The 13,959-nt window shown below is 49.5% G+C and overlaps 5 protein-coding genes across 5 annotated transcripts; 1 reads left to right on the plus strand and 4 right to left on the minus strand.

The window, feature by feature from the left end:
- Positions 1 to 128: 128 nt before the first annotated feature.
- Positions 129 to 3,634, minus strand: HD556DRAFT_1233216 (uncharacterized protein; the record flags this gene model as incomplete). The annotated part of the gene is made up of 7 exons (XM_041297577.1): positions 129 to 258; positions 307 to 420; positions 481 to 597; positions 654 to 801; positions 859 to 1,522; positions 1,580 to 1,738; positions 1,796 to 3,634. 7 exons carry the CDS (start codon positions 3,632 to 3,634, stop codon positions 129 to 131), a joined length of 3,171 nt encoding a protein of 1,056 aa, XP_041162739.1.
- A 1,153-nt stretch (positions 3,635 to 4,787) lies between these two features.
- HD556DRAFT_1232905 (DNA repair helicase) lies at positions 4,788 to 8,178 on the minus strand (the record flags this gene model as incomplete). Its single annotated transcript, XM_041297551.1, has 16 exons — positions 4,788 to 4,978; positions 5,034 to 5,304; positions 5,355 to 5,429; positions 5,477 to 5,797; positions 5,849 to 5,982; positions 6,031 to 6,123; positions 6,169 to 6,211; positions 6,262 to 6,584; positions 6,634 to 6,733; positions 6,788 to 6,883; positions 6,936 to 7,015; positions 7,072 to 7,442; positions 7,487 to 7,608; positions 7,663 to 7,811; positions 7,864 to 7,966; positions 8,026 to 8,178. 16 exons carry the CDS (start codon positions 8,176 to 8,178, stop codon positions 4,788 to 4,790), a joined length of 2,625 nt encoding a protein of 874 aa, XP_041162740.1.
- Positions 8,179 to 8,273: 95 nt separating this feature from the next.
- HD556DRAFT_1355341 (histidine-phosphotransfer domain, HPT domain-containing protein) lies at positions 8,274 to 9,356 on the minus strand. Its single transcript, XM_041302458.1, has 3 exons — positions 9,056 to 9,356; positions 8,778 to 8,917; positions 8,274 to 8,722 (listed from the first exon to the last, which is right to left on the minus strand). The coding sequence occupies exons 1-3, from the start codon at positions 9,266 to 9,268 to the stop codon at positions 8,497 to 8,499; spliced, it is 579 nt and encodes a 192-aa protein (XP_041162741.1). The 5' UTR covers positions 9,269 to 9,356; the 3' UTR covers positions 8,274 to 8,496.
- Positions 9,357 to 11,600, minus strand: HD556DRAFT_1355342 (CAIB BAIF family enzyme). The gene is made up of 9 exons (XM_041302459.1): positions 11,192 to 11,600; positions 10,865 to 11,143; positions 10,732 to 10,810; positions 10,510 to 10,666; positions 10,281 to 10,430; positions 10,049 to 10,218; positions 9,893 to 9,977; positions 9,719 to 9,826; positions 9,357 to 9,618 (listed from the first exon to the last, which is right to left on the minus strand). Exons 1-9 carry the CDS (start codon positions 11,424 to 11,426, stop codon positions 9,553 to 9,555), a joined length of 1,329 nt encoding a protein of 442 aa, XP_041162742.1. The 5' UTR covers positions 11,427 to 11,600; the 3' UTR covers positions 9,357 to 9,552.
- On the plus strand, positions 11,587 to 13,886 carry HD556DRAFT_242582 (uncharacterized protein). Its single transcript, XM_041309995.1, has 5 exons — positions 11,587 to 11,850; positions 11,920 to 12,083; positions 12,148 to 12,207; positions 12,359 to 12,468; positions 12,534 to 13,886. Exons 1-5 carry the CDS (start codon positions 11,746 to 11,748, stop codon positions 13,772 to 13,774), a joined length of 1,680 nt encoding a protein of 559 aa, XP_041162743.1. The 5' UTR covers positions 11,587 to 11,745; the 3' UTR covers positions 13,775 to 13,886.
- Positions 13,887 to 13,959: the final 73 nt, after the last annotated feature.

The raw sequence follows: 13,959 nt of genomic DNA on the forward strand, positions 1-13,959 counted from the left end.
CAAGCGAATGAGAGTACCCCTTATGAAGACGACTACTGGCAACGATGTGATCGTTATATCAAACGAACGGATGGTAGTTGGAACAAGGAAGGTGAGAATTTAGCTGCATGGTCATAGTACTAGTCTTCCTACGACCAGATGGCCGCATACAGTTGTGAGACGACAGAAAGAGGCCCAACATCCCCAGCCACAACAATATCTTCCTGGTCATTAGAGTTACGCGGAGCGAAATAAAATCCGGAAACAAGGACAACATAGCTGTGATAAATTAATACGACGTACATATAACCCAAGGTAGATACTTACCTCAAAATGAGGATACTTCCACGGTGGTAATTACTCTTGGCCTCGATATAGGTATAGGTCATCAGAAAGACGGACAAGATGATCGCGATGACATCCCAGCGCGGGAATACGAGCCTGGGGAAAGATAAACGTAAATGAATTATCGACATCATCGAGAGATGGTTTGATACGCACGTGAATGCATTTGCGATCTCACCCATTTTGTCGGGCGCATACCAGGCGGAGAACGCAACCATGGCTGGAATCTGGAGCAAACAGACTTGCAAGGCATAGGCAGAACCAATCTCAACACTGGGAAGAAGGGGAGTTGGTTAGGGATGAAGGGAGACAAACAGGCCAAAGAGTACCTTAGCGAGATATTTCCGTTCAGGGCAAATGAAATAGCATTCATGAATTCCGTGGTATTGGGCACCAGCGCGAACAGAGTGATTCCCAAGAACTTTTCCTCGATCCCAGAGCCTTTTAGTACGACATCCACCATATCCACAAGAAGCTCTAGTGCCCCGATGAGTCAGCAGCCACAACAAAACGACAATGCAAATGTAGACGTACCAGCAATGAGGGCATATAAAGCCGTGCATGACAGCAACACTGCCGCACTAGTTATACGGCTCCACTCTGGCGCCTCATGTCCGTGAGCCCCATGTTCCTCCTCAGCCACGCTTGCGCGAGCCGCCCGAGTATGCGCGTGCTGGTGGCGAAGGGCGCTGACAGTCGCAACAGCTACTGCACGCGTAAAGTCATCGGTGGACATAGTAGAGGGAAGGGGCAGGGCACCGGTAGACTTAATGGCATGGTCAACGGACTCAAGAAGAGGTGTGTATTGTGTTTGAGATTGGGCGCTTTGGGGACTAGTGTGCGGGACATAGGAAACACGTCGAAGAATCGAAGGGGAAGTGGGGGACACTGTATTCGCCGTTGGAACGGTAAGACGTGGAGCCGGGGTCTGAAACCGGGGATCGTCCTCCACTCGCGTTCGTTCATGAGACCCCTCTGGTCGCAAACGTGGCTCGCGAATAATCGGTGGAATCTGTGACGGCGGGGATTGCGCTGCACTGATTGTGGTTGCATTGGAGTGAGGACGGTGATGTTGGTAGAGTGAAAGACGAGATGGATGCGTGGGTGGAAGGTCGAGGGGCTGCAGGAGCGGTTGTGGGTTCTGCCATATCTGAGTGGCATGTGTGCGGAGAGAAAACCACAGGCCTATCAAATACGACTACAGCAAGTATAAGGGTTATGAATGTCGTACACATAAAAACAGAGGGGAACTCACAAACAGTAAGATCACAGCACAAAAGTACATGAGGCTCTTCACTGTGGACTGATAAAATGGATCTTCAACAGGGTCAGGGTGTTGATAGTAACACTGGTCGCATCTCCACTCGGACGAGCGGCGGGAGCCGTCGGGACATCCACTACAAACCAGCTGGAACTGTAAGTAGTGTTAGTTTTCTGCTGGAAAGAAATATAAAGGGAGTAAAAGACGTACACTACCATATGTTTGATAAAACAATGTTGGTGTTAGCGTTCCAATGAATGCCATGATTAACATCATGCTCGTTACGCCTGCGCTCTTGGCATTGAACTTCATCTCCTTCTTCCTCAACGCGCCAGCGCACATGCTCATACCGGGCATCAGCAGTACTCCCGCTAATAAAGATCCCACGATAGACCCTTCAACGAGACGCCCCTTGCCTTGAGTCAACGCGATAGAATAGAGGACGACTTCGACGACACTTCCGAATGTGGCATTGATAACGGCGCCCATGCCGATAGAGCTTTGGGCGCTAATGCTCGCCACAGCCATGCCAATGAAGTAAGAGAGAGGAATAACGCTCGCAAGGCTCATGAGGAAAATGAGTGCTTTCGAGGCAACGAGTGCGAGGATGCGAGGGACATGTTCGCCTGCTTCCTCCAGATGTTCTGCCTTCGGCATGAGCACGAATCCATCGAGGATAACAAAGAAGACAAGCGGGAGGAGATTGACGAAAATGATATTAACGCCTCCGACAGTGTATTTGTAGTATTGCCACCCAACAGCGCGATAGACGCATAGCAGTACGGTACTCCTATGGCCAGAGGTAGAGGGGACAGCCTGACCAGCTGCGAGACGGTGTGTCTTGACCGCACTAGGTGGAACGAGAGGCGCAGCACAGAAGCGTATCCTAGTAGGAGATGCGAATATGTATTTGATGAGAGCCCAGTTAAGCTTGGCCATTGGGACAGTGATAATAAGTGCCCAGCAGGCGATACAGGTGAGCAGAAGGAGTGGGGCAACGAACGTTATGAACAGGATCCAGAAAATAGTCCTGCCCAACCAGTCAGCGGAAATCTTCTCGTACGGCGTGCGGTCGGTAGGACTTGGGACAGCTCCGTAGGATTTGGATGGAGCTGGAGGGCGCAGAAAAGCTCGTTCGCTGTTGGTATTTTGGGTGATGGTGGGCGTGCGAGAGAGGGACGGGTTGGCATCTACAGTGCTGGCACTACCAACATCCTCAGGTGGGGATGTGCTTTCTTCGTCATTGCCTTGAGCATCCCCTTTGACATACTTGCCAAATGGCCATGCAAGGTACCAGCCCAAACCGAACATGAGTACAGCATAGCGTCTGCCACCAAGTGGAACGAGACATAACAAAGCAGAGACAGCAAAGCAGGCCAGCGCAAGCCACCAGCCAAAGCAGATAACCCAGAAAATATTTCCCGGGAGGAGGTGACGCTCTGCTTGAGCAGAGGGGACGGAGTGTAGCGCAGCATCCGCATGGCGAGTGACGGAGCGTGATTTCTTGTACAATGCAGGTTTCCAGATAGGCAAACCAAAAGGGTGCTGAACGTTGATGAGCGACTGACGATCTTTAACTGTAATTGGATCGTCATCATCTCTGCTGTTTGAGTCGTCATGTTCCGAGCCTGTCTCTCGTTCTTCACTGTCTCCTTCTTCCACTTCCCCTTCCTGGTCTTGTGCAGTGCCTTTGCCACGATCTCTGCTTCCCCCAATACCTCTATCATTGACTTGATCTTCATAGCTAACCTCTTCATCCTGGCTGAGCATGCCATCGTTGTCCCTGATTGGACGGCGAGGGCGATGAGAGCTGTTGGTGCTAGTGCTGCGGGTGCGGCTGTTTGATAAACTATGGCTAATGGATGGCTGTGGGTACGGTGCTCGCGGCGTCGGTGACGAGGAATGAACGTAGGACGTCCCTAAATTATGGTGCGTTGGTGTCTCAGTGGGTGACCAGTGCGCGCTATGACTTCTGCTGCGGTGGAGATGGAGGTGACTGGTTGGAGTGGGTGTCGTGGAGAGCTCTTGGTTGGAGTGGTCGTCGTCCATGTTCACTGGACTTGTGTTTGTGGTGCACTTGTACTCTAGTGTTCCTATTGCCTAGTCTCTCGTGACGAGGCAGGCCCAATATTTACAAGGAAGACCCAGACAGTTTGTGATTACATTTAAACGTTCCATCTGTATTAGGTATGTAGATCTATATATACATACAATGGCAAGCTGGCGTTCCGTGTCAGATTTCACTAGGTATGAACGTTTGAACTCCTGCAGCCAGATGCCACAGTACTGTATCCAGATCAATCGTGCATCCAGACCCCACCGACGACCGTACCTGGCACTTCGAGTTCTTTCTACAATTTCACTCGAGGTTATGATAATAAAATAATTTGGATCTGTACTCGAACTCCATTCAATGATTGATATCGAGACTATTGTAGTACCTGCTTTGAAATCGTTGCCACGACCAAGTTTTCAAATTGACAACATGCAAGTGTAAATGCGAACGCACTGGCACGTCCGACGGCCCTCTGATCGACCGATTGTGATATTTCGCGGTGAGGTTGCGCATGCGCATTTGAGTATGAATTGGTTAATTAAAAATGTACAACCTTGACGGTTAACGTTGGTGAGCAGATACCATGTACCCCGTCATTGGTAGTGCAGAGGGAAAACGTCAGCAGGGTGTCAACGTGAACAATGACTTGACATGAGACGGTCCTAGGGTAGGTTGCATATAGCATCGCACCACCGCGGTCATAAAACGTGAAATGAAATTATAATTCGTTTGGGCGCAGAACTACTCACTGTACCGTGACCCAGAAAGGCCGGGAGGCTCATCTGACGAGTACCTGAAGGTCTTTGAAGGATCATAGCTATGATCCGCGATAATGACCGCGGACAAGTCCTTCCCCGAGACGATCCGTCGGATTACGAGCCGCAGCGGCGCAGCCTCCCCTTTGCAAGTTCCTATCAGGGAGTAACATAGTAACAACGTCACGTGTATAGAGGGCGAGCGGAGCTTGAAAAACGTTCGACGAAGCTGCACACCCAAATCCGACTGGAGAAATTCACATTCTTCTCGTGGCCAGTTCTGTTGGAGGCTCTGCAGCACTTAATATAGGCTTGGACCTAGCATACGACAGCTTATCCTCACGGAGCTCACTATGTCATCATCCTTCAACATACTTACATTACATCCAAATCAGCACACTGTGCGTTGTCTCTTCTCTCGATAGAAATTTCCTAAATGCTTCATCGCCTGGCCAAAAGTTTCACAGACTGCCACATCATCTCTTAGCCATTGCGGTAGTTTCCCGCGAATCGCAGGCAATGTGAATCGTCGATCAATAAGTACCAGAGAAGCCCAATCCCCACGGTGTCGGATGGCTCGGCCTTGCTCAGGGCTTAGTAAGCGTTTAAGTATACTAACATCGTCGGAAGTGCTTACCTATACTCTGATTGACTGCGCTCATGCACATGTTCTCATACATTTCGGTCGCTGCGTCTTTGACACCAACAGGCCTCCTTATACCGGATCGTACCTCTGCTTGATTCGCGTATCGCATACGTTCCTGTAGTTCTGGGGAATTTTTGTTGGCAAAGGGCAACCCAATTACAACAACAGCACGGGCGAGATCATCTGAAAAATTCAGCCCTTCTGAAAGCTTGGCACCGACAACTGCAAATAGTACCGCGCCAGTCTTCTTATCTAGCGGCATCTTAAAAAAACAGTCATGATGGCGAAGATGTTACAGTTCGTTAAACTTACATGTGTTTTGGCAGCTGTAGCATATTCCCGCAGGATCATCTCAACCCCTGAACTCTCCTGGGGCTCCAAGAAGACCTAAGACATAGTCAATAAGCCGCCTCCTGTTACTTAGAGACACTTACTTTTTTCTTCACGTTGAATTTGTCCAGTAATCCACTCTGACTCCAAGCTTCTCTTGCAAAATTCAACGATGCATAGGAAGGGAAGAAGATAACTATTCCTCCAGGCACGACGTTGCAGAAGTTCAATACGATTTGACCTAACTCGGACACGACCTGCGGATTACTCTGCTGCGCGAACTTGAACTCCAGGTCCAAGCCTGAAGGCCCTTCCGTAAGCAACAATGTCTGCACATTAGATGCCGGAATGATATGACCACAAGAGAAAGTTGTCAGCCTGTTTGGAGGCAAGTATGTGAAAAGTTCAGACACTACTGCAGAAATCTATCCCCGACATCACTGTATTGCGAGAAACTGTCAATGAAGGCTGCTTACCGGCGACATGGTTCCACCAGCAAGTACCACTGAACGCGCCAACTCCACGACATCGCGGAACAATGCCGATGGATTCAGCAGCTGGTATTTAATCTCGACAGCATCACCGACAGTAGAGAAGATTAGTCTCCCATCTGTAACAATGTTGAACAAAGAAACAACTTCGGCGCAGCTTGGCCCACCTTCACTTGCGCCCGCTAGTCCCAACATCAGTGCTTCAATCGTATGCAGTGGCGGAGTAGCCACACCCGATGAACGTCTCTCAGGTTTCTCCCCTACAAACTCAGAGATATGATTGTGCCCTTGTCAGGGTGACAAACCTTCAGAAACATCGACAGCATAACGAGATATCTTCCGTGCTATCTGCGAGTAATCAGAAAAAAAAAACATCTAATGAATTTAGTGCAACGTACTTTGCTGCGCTTAAGATACGATTCAATTTCGAGGAGATTAATACCCTCGACCTTTCTCCCGAGCCTGTGGATGAAATCTGGCACAGTCATGACTTCAGTATCTTGCCTGTTGGATTTGGCGCTCAATTTCTGTGCCATCCAATCCACTGCGACTCTCTGGAATGCATCCAGGAAATTGAGAAGCCTCTTCAGATGCAATGCATGCATTGCAGATAGCCGGTTGCGAAATTTTTGGTAATACACTGAGACCTGTTTCAACGAAGTCGATAGAATACTGGATGTGAGGCGGACACTCGAAAGGGACAGTAGAGTTGGTATCAAGTCTAAAGCAAAATCAGCCGGTATAAAGGGCGGTCTAGGTGAGATGCTTACTATGCGCTTCATCGATGATGACCACCTGGTTAGTCAAGTCGATCCCCAGAGTATCTCGGGCCGTCTTCTGCAACAACAGGTTATAAGGTAGAGTAATAAGCTGAAAGTTCAGTATGAGACCCAGGAAGGCACATCAGTGAGATTATCTGCTGACCTCTGCCTGTGGAATCGCTCGTCTAGATCCGTAATAAGGGCAAGTCTGTATATTCTTCCCAGAAGTGGCAAGGTCTTCTATATCTTTCGGCGATGCCTTGAAAAGAACCCATCAGCACTGTTCACTCGAATGGATCACCTTCACTAACCAGAATCTGATCTCGCAGGTCAAGCATGCGGCTGTCGTCACCCACCGGAGGTAAATACTGACAGCGTGTATTTTTCTTCCCTGTGAGCATATTTTCGACGGTCAATGAATACGCGGGTCATAAGTAAGTTTGGTACCTTCCAGTAATTCTCGACATTTCTCGTCTATATCTCCCGGTCTTGACCTTGCGTCCTCATTGATACACAGCTGTTTGCGAGACCCAAGTGATACGGTCCGCCACTGACGCTGATCAACTTCGCACTTATCACCATCTACGTCCCCGAAGGGCCGTTTCTTTTGGCAAGGATCGCGATCAACTCGAGACATGTTTCTCATTGTGCTCTCATCTGGAATAGCACCGCCCAAGGCGAGGTGTTTGAACTTGAGCTTGGTCAATTCAGGTAGGACCTGTGAAAGTTGGGAATGTGTGCGAGACGCATAGTAGATTTTCGTGCAAGACGGCTCGTCTCCTTGAGAGGCTGTATCACGTTTGTTATTCTTGTCCACTCTGTTCGTACACGTTAGTTGGGTCTCATATCAGTGAAGCTCAACCCTGACTTTGCCATTAGAGCGCGAACAGCGGGGGAGAAGTTATCTTGGTTGTTTTCGCAGTCGTCATCCGGAAGGTATGCGTCTTCGTCAACATGGCCTTGAACAAGATCGACTGCGACGCGCTACTTGTATAGAGTAAATAGGTTGAGCCGAGACATGAATTCGAGCGCACGCACTTGCTTTTTGGTAACCCGGGCCCGAGCCAGTATACGGAAATGAGCCTCGGTCTTCCGAGCTTTGGCAAGGCGTTCCTCGTATTCTTTATCCTCTGCCTCTAGCTCACGCTTCCGAATATCGAGAGCCTGAGCTGCCACCCATGATGGTGCTAATGTGGCTTTAAGATGTTGCTTGCAAGACCAACAGAGACTACCACTGACCGGCACTCGAGAGGGACTGTTGCGATAGCTGGCCTTTACGCGCGCGGTCTTTCTCGTCCACAAGCCACGACAGACTCGAGCACAGCAAACTTAGCGTCTTACCCTAATTCTCTTGCCGGATCAGAAATTTGCTAGTCAGCTGGTACAATTTAAAACACTCACGGTGCCCGTAGGACTCTCCACGATGGTGACCTGCCTTTTCTCAATTGACGTATAGACGTGACTCATCAAGTCTATTTGTATCGAATAAGGTGGGTCATAAGGAAATGCTGGGAAATTGACAGGAGTGGGAAGGGCGAGGTCATCGCTGTCCATGCCGAAGAGTAGTGCTGAAGCGCGACGCGTAACCTCACGTGTCGTCCTTTCACTGGCACTTGAAAGTTGACTGAAGTGTACCACACAAAGTAGTGATGTGGAGTGAGCTTGGATGGTTTACGAAATGATGTAAAGATGTAGTACACTGTATCTGGAACTAGTGCATATAGTGGAACATTGCGGAGTGAAAACAAAGGATGGAAGTAGCCAAGCGTAAGTGTGGCAGTTACTACTTAGATAGGTAGAGTACAGTGAAAATCATACAACCTGAACTCTTGGGTATGGTAACGAGCAAGCTCAGTAGAGAATGTCATGTTATCACGTCGGACAATACTCCAGTAACCAAATCTTTGCCGCACCGTATTCCTCCTTGACACGTTTTAGTAGCGAAGTCACTTCTTCGATGGTCTTGTCTGTAGGTGTACCCTTGGCTATGTTCTGTATCTTCTCGCAAGTCAATGAAACCTGCTTCACGCCCAGCGCGGCTGATGAGCCCTTCAGAAAGTGTCCTAGCTGCGACATTTCTATCAAGTCTTTGGTTTCCCTGCATTAGAAAAGTCAGATTCTAGAGCAATCATTCCAATAACAAGAAGACCTACATGGCCTTATCCATCTTATTAAATGTGGAATCGACCTGCCCAAGATACTCGGTCACCATCCCTGATACAAATGAGTCCCCATCATCCAATTCGACTATCTGGTCGAAGACTTCCATATCGATTATATCTTGTTTACTGGGCTGGTGGTGCAATCAGTGATCATCATCACAAGATGAACAAGATGACGAGATGGGCAGGGGCTAAGTGCGGGGTTCCCGGCGAACGCTCTGCTTCCAGGTGCATGCGTGCAAATAAACCACTTTAAGCTGGAGACATACCTTGTTCTCCTTCTTCTCAACCTCTTTCAGGTCGCTCTTCTCCTTGGCTGGAGTGATAGGCGAGGCTGCCTTCGGCGTTGACTCCTCCGAGGCAGGTCGCGATTTGACGTCTAGCTTCTTTTGTGGTGGGGCTTTGTCGGAAGGAGATGGTGGCGGACGCTTGACAATGTCGTCAATGATATTCGGCGAACGAGCACGCAGAGCAGGAGACATGAAGAGAATCCTGGCCTTGTTCACTGACAAAAGACAGCGTTCTGAAATAACAATCGGGATAGCGGCACTAGGACGTTAGGCTGTAGGATTCGGGGCTATGCTTAAAGTAGTCTACTGATTATCTGTTGCCGCCGCAGTGCCGCAACCAAATATGTAGCATCATTGACAGATTCACGATTCCACTGGCTATCTCAGAGAGCCAGATCGTCATCTCATTTTCTACAAAATAACCCCCTGGCCGGCGGACCCGCACCCAAGACCCAAACTCTCAATGAGACATTGCCTCAGATAATCTTTCGAGCCCTCAATTCGGCGATCTCGTTCTGAGAGTACCCTAGTTCCAGCATGACCTAAAACCAATTCACCATCAGAAACCAAAAAACACAATGCACAATTCAATAAACAAAATGAGGGTGGTGAACCAAAGATATCACTGGCATGTGCACGTACCTCCTTTGTATGCTGTGACAGCCAGGGTGGTGGTCGTCTTACCGGCATCCGCTTTCCATTGTAAGTAACAGGTGGAGCCACCATCTTCACTTTCCCTGCTCGTGGGTGCTGTTCAATTAATCAGTTCGACATAATCAAAACGAAGTCTATCACACGAGGACGAGGGGTACGTACATCAACCTCCACCGTAGCCTGCCGAGCGCCAACTTGCGGGTGCGCGAATGTTTGTTGAATATTATTGATTGGCCCAAATGGTACCCTGCACGGACATGCGCGTGTGAATATCTTGGCAAATGGATCATACATAAGTATACATCATGCACGACGCACCCTAATCCCGTGAAGCGACCGATCCAATAATCCCTTTCGTGTCTTTGGAGCACTTGTGTAATGATGTCCACCAATGCCTCCCTGTTTGCTACCCGCGCAGCATTATTAGCAAACCTCGCATCATCTGCCAGCTCGGGCTTCTCCAGAATCCTTTCGGCAAGCAGGCGGAACTAGCGTCACATGTGCCTCAGAGTCAGGTCGTCTAGAACTGCTTATCAGTGATGCTGCCCACCTGCTTGTCGTTGCCCGCGCCAATCATGAGAAATCCGCCTTTGCATGGGAAAACTTGGTAAGGAACGATGGACGGGTGGGCAGTTCCGTGCCGAGAGGCTTCCTTTCCGGCGATAAGATAATTCGACGCTATATTTGCAAGACCCGCAAGCTAAGTATATACGACAGAAACCGTATTGGTAAGCATAAGAAAGCCAGACAAGGATATAAACATGTGATAGCCACTGTACCTGTGTCTCAAATAAGTTGCAGTCTATCCAAACGCCTTTTCCCGTATGCTGTACGGAATGCAAACCAGCAAGGATGGCACCATGTGCGTAAAGACCTGTCATCAAGTCCGTCACCGCAACGCCTACTTTAGATGGTGGACGATCAGGTTCGCCTGTGCTACGATCCATGAAAAGCAAGACATAAAATTATCATTTGTAAGCGTCTGAGCACAGCATACATACATGTGCATCAGCCCAGCTTCGGCTTCAATAATGACATCGTAACCCGCGGCTTCGCGGAATGGGCCTGTCTGTCCGTACCCTGATTGCATCAGAACTGAATACTGATACCAGGCAAAGTGAAGCTCAGACAAACCGGTGATGGAAGCATACACAAGCCGCGGGTTGAGCACCCTGCAGTCCTCCCAACCGAGACCCATCCCTGCAAGCTTTCCTGCGATAAAATTTTCCACCAGCACGTCGGAAGTGCGAACTAGCCTCTGCATAACCTCAAGTCCCGCAGGATCCTTGAAATTCACAGTAATAGAACGTTTGTTTCTATTCACAGCAAGGAAATATGCAGATTCAGGGGGAAGGTGTAACGATTCTTTCGGGGAATTCGGGGAGACAGCAGCAGAAGGAGGTAGCCAGGAGCCTGTTTTTTTCCAGATAAATAACGGATAGGCTAGCACAGGCCACTCACGAGTGTCGTCGCCGCGGGTAACCTCCTCAACTTTGATGACATCTGCGCCCATGTCTGCGAGAAGCATGGTGCATGATGGACCTGCTAGCACTCGAGTTAGGTCGAGGACTCTGATACCCGTGAGTGGGGGTGGAATGCCCTGGTCAGTAGATTGATTGGAAATGAGGGAACGTCTGATAAGACGACTATCAAGACGGGTGGCAGCACTGAGCGCTTTACATTTTGACGATATCATCTCGAGCAGTTGAGCATGTAAACCTGAAAAAGAGAAACAGAACGATTAGCAACGGTTAGGACAATAATTTTTGAAAGTTGTCAAAAATATAAAGGTCCAACAGACAAAGTGTCAAAGTCTAATGCTAGTGCTTAGCGCGTAATAGTAAGTTATGTTGTAAACAAGGTGGCAGAAGTCCAAGTCCAATGTCGACAACGACGTACGCATCGCACCTGGCACCGCTTCTGCATCCGCAATGTGCTGGTACTGACAAGAAAACATAACAAAAACATAACAATTCGTTTCGTCTAACGTTCATTACGGTTATTCGCATATAACCATGGGCTTCTTCTCGTCGCGCAGGATAGTGGACGAGTCCCAGTCGTACATCCATAACGACAGTTCCGTGTCCATGTCAATGGTCCAGGTCATCCGTTCCAGATTCGTACGTGTTTCTATCCGTTCTCTTGATGGGACAATGCACTGACCATGATGGGGGTTGTGAACACTGCAGTATGGAAAGTACAAAGGCAAGGCGCGCGAGACGCACAATCCTTCCATGATTGGGCACAGTGACCACAATCTCCACCATCTCAGCGCCGGGCGCTCCCCTCTCGGCACCGAGCAGTTCTTACCATCATCACAAGATACTCCACGTACACATACAGACGTGATCACGTACGTCTTGCATCGACTGTCAATTACACCGCTCGCTCATGTTCTCCTCTTCTCCTGCTTACAGGACCACCCTTGCACAACGTCTCGATGAACTTGCTGCCGCAAATTCTCAGGGCTTGCTCGAGTGAGTTTGTTTTGGCTCTTGAGACTGAGGACGTGACTTGTGTGTTGTGGTAGCGGTCATTGCACCCATATGGGTTGACGCAGTGTTTCCTGGCCAAAATTGATCTTCTATGTCCACATCGAACCTCTCACCATGCTGATTCCGCTCACAGTGACGATGAATACCGTCTTCTGCGGCAGAACATCTTCGAACGACTTGCTTCAGGTAGCTCAGTCCCGCAGGAAGCCCCCCTTGTCCCCATTGTCTCGCACCCACCAAACAGTGAGCCTTGCGCTGTATGTATTTTGAAGAGACTGATTTCCAACTTTGTTCTCTAAAATTTACAGCCTACAACCTGGCTTCCGCCAAAAGTCGTTCACCGTCTGTCCGCTCCAAATCCTCTATCTCTTCTGCTATGAGCACTCTCTTTAAACGCTCTTCTCGAATCTCAGGCCACACAGCTCTCACTTCAACAACAGACGACACGTCCATCTTCTCCAGCGGTACATCTCGACGGCCATTTCCTCCACAAATGCAAAGTGATGTTTCTCTGACATCGGAGAACCTGCCGCATACGGGTGATGTGCAGTATATGAGTGCGAGTATGAGTACCAGCAGTATCAATGTTGGAAACGGAGAAAGAAGCAGCCCGTATCGGTCCCTCCGCCGCCTTCAAACAGGACCAGTTACCCCTCCCCCATCCTCCTTCCGTCTCAATAGCACAACTGGCTCGCCCTCCACACCCGTACCCCCAATATCAACAGTTTCACGCACGTCCTCGCATTCTCCGTTGCACTTGCGAACTCCATCTCTCTCAGCACCTACGAATGCCGCCGATCCCGATCATCTATCCTCATCGGAGCTGAAGCTCCAAATTGCGACGCTTGAAGCTGAGGGCAGACGCTTACTTGATGCGTTCAATGGGCTTGAGCTTTCCTCACTGACCCGACGTCATCCACCGCAAACACCTTCTGTGCGCCGAGTCCGCGTTGGAACGGGAGGGAGTGATTATGGTAGTAGAGGTGGGGGAAGTGAAAATGGTGGTGGTAGAGGGGGGGGAAGTGAATGTGAAGGCAGTGGATACCTAAGCACCGGGAGAGGCACACCCTGCGAGGCTGATACTCAATCCATGTACTCTGCGTCAGCAGCCTCCAGTGTTAGCCAACCACGCTCACAGCCGCAGTCATACCGGAATCCCTCGTTACGTGCTCCGCCATCAACATTATCTGTGTCGGCAAGGAAGCGTAGTATATCATCCATATCGTCCCGCGCCCGCGTCCCCACAAACGGTTCGATGTACGCTTCGCACCCCTCGCCAGGACTCACCCCCAGCAAGCTGCGGGAGCTAGGCAGTGTATCCTCTGTTAACCTTGCACGAGACTCTTCTATTCACCTCCCATCAACTGTGCACAACTCGCCGGTGCGTGAAGTACCTGACGATGATGCATCCATCTCGGCGCTCGAGAGCGAGTTGAATGACATTAGACGTCGGCGTGCAGAGGTGACTGCACGATGTCAAGTGCGGCTGGAGTATCTGCGGGCACAACTGCGGGGGGCAGAACTGAGAGAGAAGTTGATGAGGAAGTGAGAATAGTATTTCATCGGATTGGCGCGTTTGCGGTGGCTCAGTCATTTGTAATTTGGGATATCATCATATACCTCCGTTCGACACTACTGTTCTGTGTTATATGCGGATCATACTTTTTGGTTGTCGTCTCGAATTCACACTTTAGCGCTTAACCCCTCTAAAGGGGGTCTTGATCAATTCTACTG

Source organism: Suillus plorans (genome assembly GCF_016647745.1).
Source record: "Suillus plorans strain S12 chromosome Unknown HD556scaffold_15, whole genome shotgun sequence".
Taxonomy (NCBI): domain Eukaryota; kingdom Fungi; phylum Basidiomycota; class Agaricomycetes; order Boletales; family Suillaceae; genus Suillus; species Suillus plorans.